The 19716-nt window shown below is 39.8% G+C and overlaps 1 protein-coding gene across 1 annotated transcript in view; it reads left to right on the forward strand.

Moving 5' to 3' along the window:
* Positions 1 to 16597, forward strand: part of GALNT1 (polypeptide N-acetylgalactosaminyltransferase 1) — a 264230-nt gene extending 247633 nt beyond the window's left edge. Inside the window, exon 12 of the mRNA XM_077491924.1 lies at positions 15352 to 16597. Coding sequence (XP_077348050.1) covers positions 15352 to 15498 — 147 coding nt within the window. The 3' untranslated portion in view covers positions 15499 to 16597. The remainder of the gene's footprint in view (positions 1 to 15351) is intronic.
* Positions 16598 to 19716: the final 3119 nt, after the last annotated feature.

Genomic DNA, 19716 nt, shown 5'->3' on the forward strand with positions numbered 1-19716 from the left:
GTAGCTCAATGGCCTTGTGTGAGGGATGCAGACCATCTAGTTTGTACAGCTCAATCTCAGACCGCCTGATGGCATCATGTCTACCACAACCAAAAACCTTCAGCTTTGCACCAATCCTTAACCCAAACATGGAACTCTGCTATGCAAAATACTTTTCCTCATTGTACATTATGAATGAGAGAGACCTCTGAAAATGTAAGGATACACCCTAACTGGAAAAGATCCAGGCCCAAATTTTGAAAATCCTTTGTACAGAAAGCACAACATCCTGGGATAAAACATTTGTGCCAAGGTGAACAACATCGGCATAATTCCGGCATTGTTTTGCCACTGTGCATATTAACAAGTAAATCTTTTTTACCCTACTACAGTGTAAGAACGAATGCAACTTTATTATGTCCTTTTAATTATAGCGGTAGTGTGAGTTCTTGCCAAGATACCAGACTGACTGCTAACATGGCACATGGCCCACATTTTTATATTATTGTGCCAGCTTGATAGCACCTTTTCTACAAATATGAACAGATGTTTCTGAATTTCTTTCTTTCAATCCATTTCAATTAAAATTGCATTTTTTCTCATTGTTTACATTGCTTTTTTTTACAGTTTCCTTCTTTTATATATGTAATATTACAAAAAAGTGGTACCGACCATTTCAGCTGCTGTAATGTATGCTGACTGCTATTTGCTGTAGTGATTAAGATTTTATCTTTCTAATTTGTGTTTAAAAAATGCAACCCACACAAAAATCCACTAATAAGCATGCAATGAGTGGTAGCGGGAGGGCAGTCGATATAAAGCACTTTCGAGATGTTTTTTGCATAAAAAAAATTGAAGCTGTTGCCCACAGAGCCCTATCAAAATTTTACTTTCTGCTTACTTTATTCAATTTGTTTTGTTTTTGTAAATTAGGCCATTTGTGCACTAGCATCGACCTTTTCTTTTCGTCAGTATCAGTACTAGGTTCTGTTTTTTTTTGTACATGTAAATTCAGCCAGACCAGGGCACTCCTACTGAAAGTTCCATTATGATGTATGTGATTTCCATTGAATTAGATTAGCAAATGGTAATTGCTTTCAGCTGTCCCATGTATTATCCATTTTTGTCAAATTTGTACAGTTGTGTAAATATTGTGATGCCCAGGCCAAATTTTGTAGTCCGCATGATCGGTTAATTTAACAATACCTCTGACCAATTTGCATATCTTAATAGTTTTTGCTATATATATATATATATATATATATATATATATATATATATATATATATAATATGAAAATAATAAACATGTTATACTTGCATTCTCTGCTGCAGCGGATTTGCAGCTCAGGTCCTCCTCTTCTTGGGTCCCTCTTTTGTACTCCTGGCCCCTCCCTCCTGTTGAGCTTCTTACTGTGGGGGCACCCAAGCCGAGCTGCAGCTCCATGTGTAGACATGGAGCTGTGGTTTGGCCCACCCCTCTCTCTCTTTCCTGATTGGCTAATTGACTTTGACAGCAGCGGGAGCCAGTGGCACCGCTGCTGTTTCTCAGCCAATCAGGAGGGAGAGTCCTGGACAGCCTAGACACTCGTGGAGAGAGATGGGGCTTCGGTAAGTATGAGGGGCTGCTGCACACAGAAGACTTTTTATCTCAATGCATAGAATGCATTGAGAAAAAAACCTTCTGACTTTACAACCCCTTTAAATAGGTGGCCCTGCAGATGTTGCTATAGGCAGAAGGCAGTGTTCATTTGTAGGCTAAAGGCCAATTTTGTCAGTGCAGCCTCCAACCTTTATCTCTAAATCATCACTACTCTGGTCAATGGTGGTGAGAGGAACCAGGGGCTATTAAAATGATAGTTAGGATTGGAAGCCACCAGCCAGACAATATTGTTGAATGGTGGCTCTCAAAGGTAGAATGTTTATATACACATACATTTTCATGGAAATGGACCTCTACAGAGCAATTCAAATTAATTACAATTAATACATACTAAATGGCTGACTGCATAGTATTCACTTGTTATAAGACCGTATTTTTATTGGGTGCACATTTGACCACAGTTATCTTCATGTCTGTTTAATTCTCTGTGACTTCCTCCGCAACTTTTCCTCTTTCCATTTTGTAAAACTGCTGAAGTGCTTTTAGGGTATATAGTGATTGTAAGTACAGCTAGGTTTTGCCGCAGATTCTCTATTGATTTGGGATCTGGCCTTTGATCCAGCCATATTTAGCACATTGACACTGTTGCTTTAAATTATTCGTATGTAGTTTTTTTTCTTGGGATAATTGTTCTGTTTTGCTGCATTCATTCTACCCTCACAACCCTTAGTCTGTTACATAGAAACATTCCTGCAGCTTGGTGCTGCCACCACTACGCTTCACTCTGGGGATGGTGTGTTTATCATCCTAAATACACCATCCCCAGAGTGAAGCATGGTGGTGGCAGCCCCAAACTATAGAAATGTTTTTATGTAGCAGACATGTGCAGTGTTTGGCTCACATGAAATATTATTTCATGTGAGGATCAAAAAGCAAAATTTTAATATCCCATTAGATCAAAGAATCTTATTCTAGCTGATTTTAGTGTCTCCCATATGCATCCTGGCAAACTTGCCACCTGTTAATGTGACTAAAGCCTTGTTTAAAAAAAAAAAAATTTTTTTTTTAAATAAACCTGTCTATACTTCCCTGCAATGGTTTTGCAGAGCAGCCCATATCCTCTTCTTCTTCTGGAGTCCCCACCAGGGCTCCAGGCCCCTCCTCTTAAGTGAGTGCCACCACTGAAAACTTTGCATGAGGGCAAATGTGAATGCTCACTCGTGAGTCCTGCTGCTTCCTCCACGGACACAGCAGGACTCTGCCCCACCCCCACTACTAAATCACAGCTTTGGATTGACAGCAGCAGGAGCCAATTCCCACAATTCAATCTGTCCAGTGAGGAGGGAGACAGCGGCGGGAGCTACTGCTGTTGTGCATGTCGATGGCTCGGGTAAGAAAGGGGGGGGGGGGGTCCACCTTTGAAAAACCTTAAGGCTTTAGTACCACTTTAATAATGGCTTGTATGGTCACTGCTGCTGCTGAGAGGAAAACTATGCCTAGCTGAGACCATGAGATAAGTATTTTTTTTTTCAAAATAAATGTGGGTTGCCATTTGTCTTGAGTTTATAACTAAACATGATTTTAATACTACACTCAGTGTGCCCTCTAGTGTTCCTTTTTTGTGATACAACAGCATAGAAGCAGACGGCCCGCTCCCTCTCAAGCACACAAGTGAGTCATAGCTTGAGCTCTGTTTTTCTATGAGCCTATAAACCTGTGTGTGTGGGGGGGGGGGGGGGTGTACCTTTCCCTTAATCCAACATCGGGGGAACCCTGCGCTTAATCTTTGCTGTGTGTGTGTGTGAAGTCAGATTCCCACTCCCTGCTGCTATAAAGAAGAAAAAAAAATCCTTTTATCTGTTTTTAGAATATCTGCAGACATTTCTTCTGCAGTTCAAACAGGTACAACTTATGTAGGAGAATGTGTTTCATCTGTTTATCAGCTGAGGTTGGCCACTATACTGGGTTTACAACCACTTGGCGGTGTGGTGGTTGGACACTACATTAAGCCAAAGGCATATATTCTGAATCTGCTCAGTTTAGCAAATTGGCCCCAATAGTCTCCAGCTCTGCTGCATCAAAACATTTAAAGCTAAAGATTCTTCTATAGCAGCCCCCTAAATTCAAATATTCTTTTCAGCGGCTGTGCACCTCTGTATCACACCAGACTCCCCTGATCTGAACATTTATCTGCAGTGGCCATTTCCAGACTCGGTGCTCTTAGCAGATGCTCAGATTTGGATATGCAATGAACAGTCGCCCTACTCACAATGCATCATGCTGAACTGCTGGATCCATAATCGCCAGAGCTGCTTCACATTGGCTCAATGTCATAGCAGACCCCTGGATCACAGATATACACTGAGGATTCCCCCCCTTGGTGGTGAGTATGCTGTATACCAGGGGTCTCCAAAGTATAGCCCACTAGGACGATATGTCCAGTCATCAGACTCACTGCGGGGAAGAACTCTGCTCGAGTTTGCGGGGCTTGCTCTGCCTTCTGACAGGCATTGAAGGGGTGTGCAACACAAGTTCTGCGACTTGAGAAAGCCTATGTTGTTATTTTCAGTGCAGACCTGCTGCATCTCCCAGCTCCTCCCCCTGCATTAGATTCAGTGTAATATTGTTTTCTAAATAGTGCAGCGCTGTGTCTCATTAAATAATGTATGTTAAACATTTCTTTATCAAAAAAAAAAAATGAAGTGTCAAAACATTTGAGGAAATCAGTTCATCTGTGTCAATGCTTCTAAAACAATCACCTCTGTGTGTGTTCGTCTTCAAAAGGACCAATAGCCAGTGCACACCTCCACCAGCTAAAGTGATTGCTCACCTCAAAGATGAATGTAAAAGCATAGACAAATCACTCCTTGTGTCCACCACAATGGATCAACTTTCACTCTCCAATGGTAATACTACAGTCTCCAGACGGCTCCTCTGTGTGAGTAATCAGCGTTTGTATTGCCGTCAGACGAACCTTCCTTCACTTTCTCATAATTGCTCAATCACACTATTCTGTAGGTTATAGACATGAAATGACAAACAAGTGCTATAGTGTACTGTTTGCCTTTTTATTAAAAGTCCCCAAAGTAAATCCACTTACAAGATAAAAACTTTAAAACAGCATGTCTCAAGTCATCACTTCATTCACCGCAAATCTACACTCTGTTTTGGGGGCTTTTAATAAACAGGCAAACAGAGTTTATGGCACTTGTGTATGTTGTTTCATGTCTATAACCTACGGAAGTAATAGTGTGATTGATCACTTATGAGAAAGTGAAGGAAGGTTCGTCTGACGGCAATACAAACGCTGCTTACCCACACAGAGGAGCAGTCTGGAGACTGTAGTATTACCATTGGAGAGTGAAAGTTTATCCATTGTGGTGGACACAAGGAGTGATTTGTCTAAGCTTTTACATTCATCTTTGAGGTGAGCAGGCACTTTAGCTGGTGGAGGTGTGCACTGGCTATTGGTCCTTTTGAGGACGAACACACACAGAGGTGATTGTTTTGGAAGCATTGACACAGATGAACTGTTTTTTATTTTTTTTGGTTTTGTTTTTTATTATCATGAAATGTTTAATATAAATTTTTCTACCTGAAATACGCTCAGTCATCAGCTTGGCATTGTGCCAAATGTCCTTGAGGGGGCAGTCCCAGAAGATATGAAGCAATGTCCCATGTGTGGGGCAGCCTCTGAAACAAAGTGGGGATGTTAAAGGGTAAAAAGAGTTGAGTTTGGAAGGGGTAAGATACCACCTATAGAGCAGTTTAGTGGCAGATTCTCTGATAGTGGTAGTTTTGGAAGATTTGTGTAAGTTTTCAAATATGGTGTCCCATTGTTCGGGGGAGAATGAAATGTTTAGGTCTGATTCCCATTGGAGCATGGGGTGTGATTTATCAGACATATTGAATTCATTCAGATTTTTATAGATTTTGGATATTAATCCTTTAGCTCGTGGGGAGGAAATACAAATCTGCTCAAATTGTGAGGGGGGGGGGTGAAAGGTCAGGGAGTAGTATTTTTGGTAGAATTGTTTTATCTTCCAATATTACTTGTTCTGTAGGAGCTAGGTTGTATTTTATTTGTAGTTCAGAGAAGGAGTAAAATATATTATGTATAAAAGCATTTAAATTCGTTAGATTATGTTGTTTCCATATAGTTCATGAATTATGAAGATAATCTGAAGGAGCAAAGCGAGGGTCTCCCAGAAAACGCTGCACTATTTAGAAAACAATATTGAATTTGGTGTGGTGTATCACTGTGTGTGCAGCAGCTGTGCAGTCACAGATATTGGTGATTTCACACATTTGTTATAGGATAGAGTCATTTTTTTGGCGCTGATTGTTCTTTTTCACAATTTGTATTAGATTCAGTGTAATATTTTGCTGTAACAGCGTGTCTGTGTGAAAGTGGGGCTGGACCCGTGAAGTGCAGTAGGTCTGCTCTAATGCCAGCCCTTCAGAGAAGCGGCAAGGAGGTAATGAATACGCTGATCTATGGAGGAAATGGTAGTGATGGGGAAAGGAATGTGCTGGGGACACAAGAATAGAGGGGGGCCAATCTGTGTGTGTGGGGCTGTGAATGAGGACTCAAACGTAGGGGGGCTCTGATGGGCACTCAAGTGTGGAGGGGGGGCTCTGATGGGGGACACACATGCGGGGGCACTGATTGGGACATGGGCAGGAAGGGCTTTAATGGGTGTGGGGAGGTGGCTCTGAGGGGACACAAGCGTGTGGCAGAATGGGGACATAAATGTGTGGGGAGTGGCTGTGATGGGAACAGAATTGTGCAAGGTGGGTGCTAATGGGGACACAAGTGTGTACGAAGAGTCTAATGAGGATACAATTATGTGGGGTGATTCTGCTGGGGACACAAATGGGCAGGGGGGCTCTGACAGGAACACAGATGTAAGGACTCGTGCACACTTAACGTTTAGCCTTTGTGCATGAGGCTCTGGCATTTAGGTGCGGGTGTTGGATATTGGTGCACCATCCAGCCCCACTGATGGCAGCCTTTTTTTAATTTCTACTCTATACCTTGGCTGAGGATTCATTCATAAATAACTTTTTGGCCCTCGAATATCTGTAAAATATAGTGTGTGTGGCCCTCAAAGTAAAAAGTTTGAAGATCTCTGCTGTATACAGAGGTATCTTCTAAGAGCCTATGGGCACTGGAACTGTAATCTCTAACTTATTTTTACCCCCCCTATTTTGGGGAATTTTGTTAAACATTACTTTCACAATTTACTGCTGTTCCCATTATCTTCACCAGAGCTTCTTCCTCTCTGTGCACCCCTTCTTGGTGCATGTTTACCAGAAGTGGGCAGGGTGTTTAACTAAATATTATAGCAGTGCAGGCTTTCCAGGTGTGTTCTCTCCCCCCTGATTGCCTGTCTCAATCTGGCTGTCAAGAGTCGTTGACTTTTGACTTGCAGAACAGTTTCAGTTCACCCTACAGTCCCTGTGAAGCTTCAGGTGATTGGTAAGTCATCAGAAATCCTTCTTGGTTCCTATGTATCATGTGAAGTAGAAGACCGTGTAATGCAATAACATCATATCAGTAGTGTACACGGATGATCAAGGAGTAATAAGTCAAGCGGCAACGTGAGAGAGAACTTCTACTGCTGAGAGAAATGTCAGGACCCGACTCTTTTGGTGGTATACACATTTGGAGTCAGTGTCAGGCAAACGTTTGAGTTGGCAGTGCATCAACCCTCTGGCATAAACATCAGATATTCTTGTCACGCCATAGATACCATTAATCTCTGATTTATTTATTCAAGTCAGAAGGGATTCTCTTCATTTTAATAGTTCCGGACTGTCCATAGAGCTTAGTACTCTGAACTTGTTTTTCTGGTCCCAGATGCTCAATGAACTCCCATGTTCTTTCTGTACAGTCAGATCTTCTGTCTCAGGAACTGATCCTCCATCCTGTTTCTCTCTGACTGGCTTTAGCAGCTGTTGTAGTTGAGGTAGTAAGAAATCAAAATCTCTCAGAAGATAATCACCATCTTGCTATATGCTTCTAAGCCATGTATCATTGAAACTAGAAGCTTTTTTCAGATGATGTGAGGCTTTTGATATTGATCACAGGACCTTTTCTGTCCCTCAGATTCTCCGCTTACTGCAGTTTGGCATGGACCAGTGGCTAGCGCCTAGGGTCATGTCCTTCTTTAATCTTAGTGGGGGCATGGTCTTGCCTTCCTTTTTGTCCATGTCAATTCACATTCTGACCATTGCTCCATTTGCTATATTATTTTGTAAGTTAAAGCGGGAGTCCACCGGGACTCCGCGTTTTTTTTTTTTTTTTTTTTAAAAGCCAGCAGCTACAAACACTGCAGCTGCTGACTTTTAAAATAGTGACACTTACCTGTCCAGCGCGCCCGCAATGTCGGCACCCGAAGCTGATCGCTAGGTCGTCTGTCGGGTCCTGCCGCCGCCATCTTGGGTATGGGAATCAGGAAATGGAGCCTTTCGGCTTCATTTCCCGGTTCCCTACTGCGCATGCGCGAGCCGCGCGGCGCAATCCGGACGGTCCCCGCTGCCTCTGGGAACTGTGTTTCCCAGCAGGCAGCGGGGCACTTGCGCAAAGGGGCGGGCAGTTGCGGAAAGGAGCGTAATCTACGCCCCTTTCCGCAGACAGCTATCCCGGAAGTGGGTGCAGTTACCTGGATTATCCAGGTAACTGCACCCTCCTCCCCCCTGAAAGGTGCCAATTGTGGCGCCGGAGGGGGGGGGGGGGGGATTCCGATGAGCAGAGGTCCATTTTAGGGTGGACCTCCGCTTTAATGCTTAAACCAGAAGAGTAAGCTCATCTATGGCCCTTCAGCATTAGGCATTTGTTTTCCGGTTATGCAAGGCAGCCACTTGTTCCTCAATCCACATGTTTATCAAGTGGATGTTGCAGCATTGGCTGATGCCGGTTTCAGAAACAAGATTCTACAGGTGACCGTATGTATTGGATATACCATTCTCTTTAAGTGTTGCCTTTGGCAAATTTTTCCACCTCAAAGTTATGGATTGCTTTTGACATCTCCAGTGTTGGACTGTGTCCTCCTATGAATGCTGGAAGATATCATTTTTGTACTGGCTGTAAAATCATTTCCTCCAGTAGCCAATTGAGGACACAGATCCTTCCCATCATATCGTAATTTTTATTCTGGTGTTGGCACATCTGTGCAATTGGGTTGTTTTCTTGGAAAATATTATTATTTTTTACACTGTTTGCTACCCCTGAGCTCATTATGCATTTCACTAAAGTGTATTGGAATATTAGCCAATTTATTATAATTATAATTTGTTTATTTTCTATTCTATTTCTTCACTGCGTAGCACTGTTTTACAATGTGCTAATGGCTTAAAGTGATTCTAAACAGAAGTGTTAATTGCCTTAACTCATTTACATAAATCACATATTTAGTCAGTGGCGGCCCATCCATTAGGGAGGTGCACAGGCGCCACGCCACCCACCCCCCCCCCCCCCCCCATCCATGCTTCTGGCCCCCTGATCTACATGCAGAGCGCCGGACCATGGATTCCAATGAAGAGGGTTTTTTTTTTTTTTTTAAGCACGTGAATAGAACCAGAGGCTCTAATAGGCTTCAAAAAGGGTGGGTTCAGGGAGCAGAGCCCTGCGTTTCAAGCCCACCCAGTTGTGTGAATATAGTGAATAAATATTCTCTATTGGAAAGACAAGGGGTGGTAGGTTGCGCTATGGGGCCTATATATAAGTACAAAGAAGTGGTATGTCGAGATAGGTAAGAGCAGCCTCTATTAATATCCACCTGGTGGGGTGGAGAACATTAAGAGGGGGTTGCAGTGAATAGATCTGGCGCTATACCTATATATTGTCAGAGAATATGTCACTGGGGACTCATTTGTCCGAAGTGTTCAGCATAATAGCGGGTGGTAATAAGAAATGGGATTAGTTATATTAGTGTACCAATGAAATAAAAAGTGTTAAACCAGCCCAATTATATAAAGAATAAAGTGTACAACATCCTACCACTTGATGTAACACTAGTGAAGTATAAAAAAGTATTATGAAAAATTAAAAAATTAAAAAATATTTTTCAAAAACAGTAAATATTTTCCAGCGTGCTGGCTATGTAGGTGAAAAAACAAAGGAATAATGAAAACTAATAATCCTCAAAAGGGTGGTGACAAATGCTGGTACAAATAAATATATAAAGTGCTAGTGCTATTGCATTACTGATAAATTAGTGACAATAAGTATAAAACCAAGACAGACTGTGCTGTTTTCAAAACTGTTAGTGCACTAACGTGACGGTGAAGTTTATACAAAAATTCATGCACCAAGTAGAATGATACAATAAATAAGTGGTAAATATCAATGCTTCAAGTGAAACGTGCAAAACAATAAAAATAAAAAAATAAAAAAGTATAAAAATGAAAAGTCTCTGGTGAAATAGAATTGATGGGATTGTCCCGTGAAATGGGGAGAGGGGGTGTGATAAATTCAGATCTTATTCTCCATGCATTGTGGTCACTTCTAGGTTGTACTCTCACCGGAAAAAAGACCCCATCCGGGGTGGATCAGCCTTCACAATATTAGCTATTGTGTCGCTCTCTGGCTTGCTTCTGGTAAAAATGTTGGGGATCCCTCGTTATTTCCAGGTGGAGTGTGCCACAGTATATATGTTAAAAAAGAGGACCATCCATAGTGTGATACCGTATGAGAAACAGTTTTATTGACAAAGATTAAAACTACTTACAATTGTGAGTAGGAATAGTAGCGGTTTAGTTAGATTATTCTTATTGCTTTAAAGCAGCTGCGAGCGTTCCGTTCGGCTTCCCCGCCGTCTATACTGAAGGTGTATGTCGATTAGGCCACGCCCTACGCGTTTCGTCACTCAGACGTCATCTGGAGCGGCCATCTTCATACACCCTACGCTCTATATAGAGCATAATACACCTATCGCGCATGCGCGGACAATCACCGCCATTTTGGATATGGGAATGCCCTTATAGTCCTGCCCTTCAATAATGTATATTATTCTTGGATATAATACTATATTTTAATCTTTTCCATTTTCATATATAATTTTGCACAATATACGCAACCTGAGAGAACTTTTATATTAAGTATTTCTTATTAAGTAATTTTAATCATAAAAATTGAACCTTCGCCTCATTTCAATTTTAATTTTAATCCAATTCATTCCCATTTTTACCCTTTATCTTTATTTTAATCTTTACATATATATATATATATATATATGCTTTTATTCTTCTTTTACATGGCGATTTCCGCCCTGGCATATACTGAGTGTTGCCAAAAACAGGTCCTCCTTTATTTAAATTACCAATCACAATATACCTCTTTCCCTTAAATAATATATTTAAATTAAAACACCATAGACTAATAAATATTTCTATCATTATATAATATTTAATATTTGTTCCTAGGTCCCAATTGTCTTAATGATGTTTTTATTTCGTTTTTACTTTATTCTTACCTTATCTCAGTTTCATTTTTTATTTTTATACATTTATGTTTCCCATATTTTTATAATACGTTGGTATAACAATCATATGTGTATTTTCCTTTTGTATTTTTAGAGCAGGCTATTTGCATGTATGTTTCTCATATATATGGGTTTTGCAAAACCCTCAGTGGGTTAAATCACAGTCCCAGCAGCCGGAACATAATCACCATCGCGCTTTATTGTACTATAAGGGCATTCCCATATCCAAAATGGCGGCGATTGTCCGCGCATGCGCGATAGGTGTATTATGCTCTATATAGAGCGTAGGGTGTATGAAGATGGCCGCTCCAGATGACGTCCGAGTGACGAAACGCGCAGGGCGTGGCCTAATCGACATACACCTTCAGTATAGACGGCGGGGAAGCCGAACGGAACGCTCGCAGCTGCTTTAAAGCAATAAGAATAATCTAACTAAACCGCTACTATTCCTACTCACAATTGTAAGTAGTTTTAATCTTTGTCAATAAAACTGTTTCTCATACGGTATCACACTATGGATGGTCCTCTTTTTTAACATATATACTGTGGCACACTCCACCTGGAAATAACGAGGGATCCCCAACATTTTTACCAGAAGCAAGCCAGAGAGCGACACAATAGCTAATATTGTGAAGGCTGATCCACCCCGGATGGGGTCTTTTTTCCGGTGAGAGTACAACCTAGAAGTGACCACAATGCATGGAGAATAAGATCTGAATTTATCACACCCCCTCTCCCCATTTCACGGCACAATCCCATCAATTCTATTTCACCAGAGACTTTTCATTTTTATACTTTTTTATTTTTTAATTTTTAATTTTTATTTTTTTGCACGTTTCACTTGAAGCATTGATATTTACCACTTATTTATTGTATCATTCTACTTGGTGCATGAATTTTTGTATAAACTTCACCGTCACGTTAGTGCACTAACCGTTTTGAAAACAGCACAGTCTGTCTTGGTTTTATACTTATTGTCACTAATTTATCAGTAATGCAATAGCACTAGCACTTTATATATTTATTTGTACCAGCATTTGTCACCACCCTTTTGAGGATTATTAGTTTTCATTATTCCTTTGTTTTTTCACCTACATAGCCAGCACGCTGGAAAATATTTACTGTTTTTGAAAAATATTTTTTAATTTTTTAATTTTTCATAATACTTTTTTATACTTCACTAGTGTTACACCAAGTGATAGGATGTTGTACACTTTATTCTTTATATAATTGGGCTGGTTTAACACTTTTTATTTCATTGGTACACTAATATAACTAATCCCATTTCTTATTACCACCCGCTATTATGCTGAACACTTCGGACAAATGAGTCCCCAGTGACATATTCTCTGACAATATATAGGTATAGCGCCAGATCTATTCACTGCAACCCCCTCTAAATATTCTCTATTGCCACACTGATCCTCCTCCCGTCCAATCTGGAAGCGGGTCTTGAGACCATTCACCCGATTGTCTGAAAGGACAAGCGATCCTATTGGATGCCTAGGAGGAGGAGGGAGGAGACGCATAGGGAAGCCGCCATGATGCAGAAGAGGAAGAGAGGACACAGGCCACTGTCCACCGCCCATACCTTTTACAGATATTAGCAATTACATTTGGTATATTTAATTCTTATTTATATTAAAACTTAGCTTTGCTGTGAGTTTCTTAGTGAATGTCAATCAACATACTCTGTCCCGCCTTCATAGTGTTTAGCAATAGCAAGACATGGAGAAGGAAAGGGGAGTGTCATTTACCACTGTGTATACCCCTGCATGTGTGAATCTATACTCATGTAGGCTGCACAAATGAAAGGGTGAGAAAAAGGAGGAAATGAACAGCATAGAGGGGAACTGAAATTGAGTGTGCTCCATAGAGGACACCAGCTGGTCTACACAATCTCAACCTGCACTGGGGACAGCTAAAGGCAGGATTAATCAGGGTTATTTCACTCTACACAAAACAAATGCTTTTGCGGCTTTTTTCATAGTTTCGGTTTAAAGACCATCATGAAATCAAGTGGATTGCACCTATTGGGAAAACCAGGCCAGCACTTTTTGCTGTATGGTTCTATTATGGTATGTTATATGTGCAACATAGTGTATGCAGCGTTCTCCATGTCCTTTTTACCTGGAGCGTTTGTTTTTTGTTTTTTTTTTCTTTTGCTATAGTATATGCATTGCCAGTAGATGTGCCTATAATTTTATTTTTTTATCGTGTCTAACCACCTAGAAGGCAGGTGCTTTTATCAGGTATTGAAATCTGTGTCCTCCAAGCAACTATAGTTCAACCTTTACACCAATCTTTTCCTATATGCTCTCTAGCTGCGACCTCTGCACCCACTCTGGAGCCCTTACAGCAGACCTTCCCACTATCCATCTTCACATTTTTAACACCCCTTTACATTAGCAGATCATCTCTTGCATTCTCCACAAGAACTTAGACTAATATTTCTCCAGGTATAAGCTCTTTTGTAGAATAGCCTCCTGATGTGAGGATCTTCATATTAGGAGGCTATTAATGTGTACATTATGCCTGTAAGCTCTTCTCCAAATGCACCTTGGTGTTTTTTTTTTTTTTATGCCTTTACATACTTTTTTTTTTTTTTTTAAATGCTCATTTAAACACCTGATGCTCATGGTCGCATAGGTTAACCTAGAGCTGTGTTTAGAGGCATACAAAAATATACTGTATACCTTAAAAAGGATTTTTTTTTTAATGCCCGTATGTATGAGGCCTTAGACATTCAGAAATGTGGGTCTAAATGCTTGGGGTTAGTGAAAGAGTTAATAAGCTAAAATAAAGTTATGGTAGCCATATGAAGTTGATTAGCATGTGTGGTTATTTTTATTCCCTTAAAAAAAATGCTCAAGAAAAGGATTTTTCGGTAAGTACAAAAATCCCTAACCAAGCCCCGAAAGGTTTATCCCCCTTCATGACCAGGCCATTTGTTTCGATATCTCACTGCGCTACTTTAACTGACAGTTGCACGGTCATGCAACACTGTACCTTTTTGATATTTGATAACCTCTCCTTTTTTAATTTTTTTGCACTATAAACCAATTTTGGGGGGAAAAAATAGTTTACTTTCTGCTATAAAACATACCCAATAAATAAATGTACAAATTTACGTTTCTTCATCAATTTAGGCCAATATGTATTCTGCTACATATTTCTTTTCTTTTTTTTTTTTTTTTTTTTTTTTTTTTTATACTAGTAATGGCGGGGGTCAGTGTTTTTTTAGTGGGACTGCGACATTGCAGCAGAGAAATCGGACACTTTGTGACACTTTTTGGGGACCAGCGACGGTAATAGTGATCATTGCTATAAAAAAAACATTCTCCCTGTACTAATGACACTGGCAGGGAAGGGGTTAACATCAGGGGTGATCAAAGGGTTAAGTGTGCTCCTAGGGAGTGCTTTCTAACTGTGGAAGATGACTTAACTGGCGGAAGACAGAGATCCGTGCTTCTGCTTATCAGAAACACAAGATCTCCATCTTCCTCTCTGAAAGATTGGCAGGCTGCCTGGGTTATATCTGCCGGACCCACTGATTGGCTCATGCTGCGTCCAATCACGGGTACAGGTACGTGTTTTCGCACAGGAGGGCCGCCCTGCCACAGTATAAATGTGTGGGATGGTCCTTACATGGGATAATCAAACCCAGACTTGTGCTTTTCACTAACCTGTTGTTTGGAGCCTTCTTTTGCTTTCATGGTGTAACCACAATACTTTGTTGTGTGGAATGATACTCACTCAGGAGTTGGACCTTCCAGAGTAATTATTTTTACCAGCGAAAACTAAGCAGTGTCATGAAAGGGGGCATATACTTTGAAATCCGTTGCGTTTATCCGTTGTAATTAATCTATTCTTCTATTAGTTTGCAGAATTTTTTTCAATTTGTTAAAACATTTATTTTTCTGTTAATCAATGAGTAAATTATATATAAATTAGATATATTGAATATTAAAAAAAAAAACTGTTTAAAAAAGTAAAAAGTAAAAATAAAAAAGGAAGTTATCCAAAATGGTAAAAAATAAAATATTCCACACATCAGACTCGTCCAGTGACAGTTTACCTGGTAAAAAAAACAATAGAAGGGCCGTGCCTGTTAAATGTTAAATCATCTAATGTCAGTGAGAAGCAGAAGCAAGTAAGGTAGTATCAACATTAGATTTGTCACTGAGAATTATTGACTTGTTTCTTATGATTCAGCTGGGGGGCAAAGGAGTCCAGGAACAGGTTTCACTTGATAATACTTTTCTTTTGTTGTTTGTTGCAGAAATTAACACTAGTCCATGTAAACAGTAACCAGTGCCTGGACAAAGCAGCAGAAGAAGACATTCAAGTCCCCAGCATTAGAGACTGCAATGGCAGCCGCTCTCAACAGTGGCTCTTGCGTAACGTCACTCTGCCAGAAAACTTTTAAAATACCTTTTGGCAAACACAATGGAAAAAAAATTAAAAGTTAGCAAACTGAATTGACTGCGCTACCTCTGCACATGTGAATTGCACATCCTTGTGTGTCCAGAGAAGGAGACTGTTTTCTGCACCTGTAAGTACAGACCAGGAGCACATATCAGCTCAAGACTAGCTCTTGGTTTTTTAGTAGCTGCAGAACTGCCCACCTCTATGAGGATGTAAAATGGTATACTTTGTGTCAGAACTGTGCACATTGAAGTTTACAAGAAGGAAATTTTTCCCTCATCAAGGAATTATCTAGGAGAACTTACCCAGTGCAAATTATTTAGGCATTGGTCCCCAGGAGAAATGCATATCGGTACAGTCAGCTTGCACATCTGTACCCTCCACACACACATGCGTCGGAAGGTGTATGCCAAGCAACTGTGACTTTCTGTGGACTGTGTATCAACATGCTTCATCTTCAGAGTAAAGAATGTACAGGACGGACAACTGCAATTCCAAATACATCTCACATTGTTTTCATGTGTGATAAACAGGGTTCAAAAGATAAACACATATATCAAAAGTACAATTTGCGATAGCAAAATATCAGATTTATATGTAGATTTTTTTTTTTTTTTTTTACCTTTTTGGGGCAACAATAACCAATAAAAAAAAAATCATATTTCAGTTGTATTCTATTAACGGATAGAATCTATTTTTCATGATTGGAATTATATTAATTTTTAAAAGAGAGATGCCGAGATGTGGGTAGGGAACGTCTTTTAAATGTTAGTTTTTTTTCTTTTTAAAGTTCTTATTTTTCTTTGTTTTTGGGGTACTGACCAAGGTCCATAATAATGTCTGTTCAACTTGCCTTCTAAAATGCAGGATTAATAATACCATGCAACGTAAGTGTTGTGTCATCTAATGTATTCAGTCTCTGTTTTTGTCTGAAGAGTTTAGAAAGAAAAAAATAATTTCCATGATCAAAGCAGTTAAAGGTGACTGATTGTTTGTAGTACCGAGGATTCATACTACTGTACATTTTTTTTTTTACACAGCAATAAATCTAGTTTGTTCTAGCCAACACAGTGGTGTTGTTCAATAAAAACAAAATGAGGTATTGTTTTTGAGAGAATTTATTCAGCTGAAACATTGTACTTAATATTTTCTGAACAAATTTGTATTGCATGTAGAATATGAAACATTTACTGAAGTGCAAGCATATTGAAATTCCCAACCCTAGTTGTGCATTAATATCACCAGCTTTCAGAGTATGGATTGAAAACAAATTTAAATGGGAAATTACCATGCATTTTCAGGAAGTAATCCTAGAACTAAAAAAAAATTCATATGATTGACTCACAACACACGTTTCAAATAAAAATGTATAGTTTAATTTACATTTCAAATTCATTCCCAGTAGTGGCTACCAGCAATATTGGACACGGCATTTGGCATACCTAGCCAGTCTGCAAGAAGATGAGATAATCAATTACAGATTCTATAGATACCGTTTTCCACTGATGTCCATTTACAAAGCTCTGTCCATAGGCATGCAGTGTTAAAATAAGCAATGAAGTCATTCCTGGCCAACTTTTTACAAATGCATCTGTAAATAGAAATTCTACACAAAAAAAAAACTACTGCAACATTATATGTTTATCGATATGTGTGCCAGTGCATACAGCAACATGTTAAACTAGTAAATGGAAATAGAGAAAAAGGGATCTTAACGGTGCATACCAATTCATTTTAACTAGAGATGAACAAGAAGTCATTTTAGTAATTCTTAATAAATTCAAAGTTAAACAGTTATACAATAAGAATAATTTCAGTGGTTCACAGGTATGGTGGTCTGAACAAGCTGGTACATTTGTGAACATATCGTTGCACATTAGCCTGAAATGTTTGTTCAGGGGATGTGCGAACCATCAATTGTGTAACAGGATAAATGGGACCAACCGGGGCACCTGTGTTGATTTGAGGGTTCAGTGGTTGGGTGGTTTTGTTCGCAGGGTAAGCGCGCTTTATGTGGTGCCCCACATTTGCTGTACTCGCCTAATAATATGTTAATCTAGGAATGTCATTTCTGCTTTTCATATTATGTATTTCTCCTCTTTTACTCTTATTTTTTTATGTATATACAGTTTATCCTGTTATACAATTGATGGTTCGCACATGTCTATGTTCTCAAATGTACCAGCTTATAAAGAACCACCATACCTGTGAACCACTGCAATTATTCTTATTTTATAACAATTTTTTAACTTTGAAATTTATTAAAAATGACTAAAACGACTTGTTTATCTCTAGTTAAAATGTATTGGTATGCACCGTTAAAATCCCTTTTTCTCTATTTCCATTTATTATTCATCTGTGGGATGCGGTGCCAATTCTGATGCTGTTCCACGTTAAACTGGTATGAAATGCTGTTGCTTTTTTTTCCACGTATTTAAAAAAAAAAAAAATGTAGTTCTTCCTCAAGTTCGCTACCAGGCCCTGGTTCTACTTTTAAACCGCAAACCATTTTTTTTTTCTGTTTTTCTCCTTTTTCTTTTTTTTCCTTACAGCTTTCAGAGTTTGTAAAAGACCCCCAAACCATACATTTTCTGAAAGCAAAGGACTGGTACAGCATATATAAGGTGCTACTGATTTTTTTAGGTCCCAATGCTTATCAAAACAATATTTTAGCTAAAAATACAGTAAAATCATTGTTTGACACAAACACTAGAAAACTTAAACCATTCCTGCTAAATCTGAGAGATAAAGTGGTCGAGGCATGCAGTATTTAAGGAATGTGTACTGATTGTTAAAAAGCAGGCAGCTGCCGGCATCCTTAACCCCTCCAGGAAAGGAGGGGCCTCCTGAACCATACCAGGCCACATGACATCACCGTGCCATGTTATAACTGTGGCTGTACATAATGGCACGTAAATGGATGCCAGTCACAAAGTAAAAATGATTGCTTATACATCACTGCAATAATCATAATTTCAAAAAAATTATTCCTGATCTGCCCAGAGCGTTAGTTTCACTGTGTACTGCTGTGGTGACAGTATGTATGTAAAAAAAGAACATTTAAAGTGGATGTAAACCCTCACATATACCCAGTGAAGTGAATAGCCTCAGATGATGCAGGGGGGGGGGGGGGGGTCCTGCCATACACTGTGAGACAGCCAATTGGAGGAAAGGCACACACCCCCTCTCCACATAGGCAAAGACTTGCAGAGCTATCCTGTAAATTGATCAGCTGTCTGGTGATCTATTTAACACCTTCCATAGCACAAATTTCAGGATGGTTTTTATCACATGTCTCAGAGAACTTGTAAGAAAACCAGAAGAATGGCGCAGGAGAAAGCCACGGGATTTAAGGCTTTGGAGAGAGATAAGTAAACACTGCAGATATGTTCCCAGCTCAAATTTCATGAATCAGTTTTACATCCACTTTAAGACCCCTTTCACATTAGCATCCACTTTAAGACCCCTTTCACATTAGGGTAGTGCAGGTGTTAGCAGCAAAGAACCGCTAGTTTTAGCATGCTTTACCGCTGTTATAGCGGCGCTTTTCGGCCACTGGCGGGGAGCTTTTAACCCCCGCTAGCAGATGAAGAAAGGGTTAGTAGCGCTTTCTTGCGGCGCTGCCAATGCACTTTGCAGACGCTTCGGCAGCACTGCCCATTGATTTCAATGAGCAGGTCATTTTGGGAGCAGTGTATACACTGCTCCCGCACTGCCTCAAAGATGCTACTTGCAGGACTTTTTTGTTTTTCCAGTCCTGCAAGTGCACCGCCCCGTGTGAAAGCACTCTGGCTTTCGCAGTGGGGTGGCTTAAGATGCACTTTTTTCGTTTGCTAAAATGCCTGAAAAGCACCCCAGTGTGAAAGGGGTATAAAAGAGAAATGGGGAAAATTTAATTAATTACTTTTAACATACTATCGCCAGTCAGCATCCCTGATCACTGCCATACCAGTCATTTGGTGATGCTGTATTGCACTGCTGAACATATGGTAAAAAAAAAACAACCCATACATTTCTTAATTTTCGAAAAGAGTTACAACTCCAAAAAACTTGCCATGCCTCTTACTAATTACCTTGGAGTGTCTGTTTCTAAAAAGGGGTAATTTAGGGGTATTTATACTGTCCTGGCATCTTGGGGCCTCAAGAAATGAGATCAGTACATCAGGATTGATACATTTTCTAAGATATATCCCGTAGTTTGTAGACTCTATAACTTTCA

This window comes from Lithobates pipiens, unplaced genomic scaffold (assembly GCF_037356315.1).
Source record: "Lithobates pipiens isolate NorthernLeopardFrog02 unplaced genomic scaffold, aLitPip1_a1.2 Scaffold_19, whole genome shotgun sequence".
NCBI lineage: Eukaryota > Metazoa > Chordata > Amphibia > Anura > Ranidae > Lithobates > Lithobates pipiens.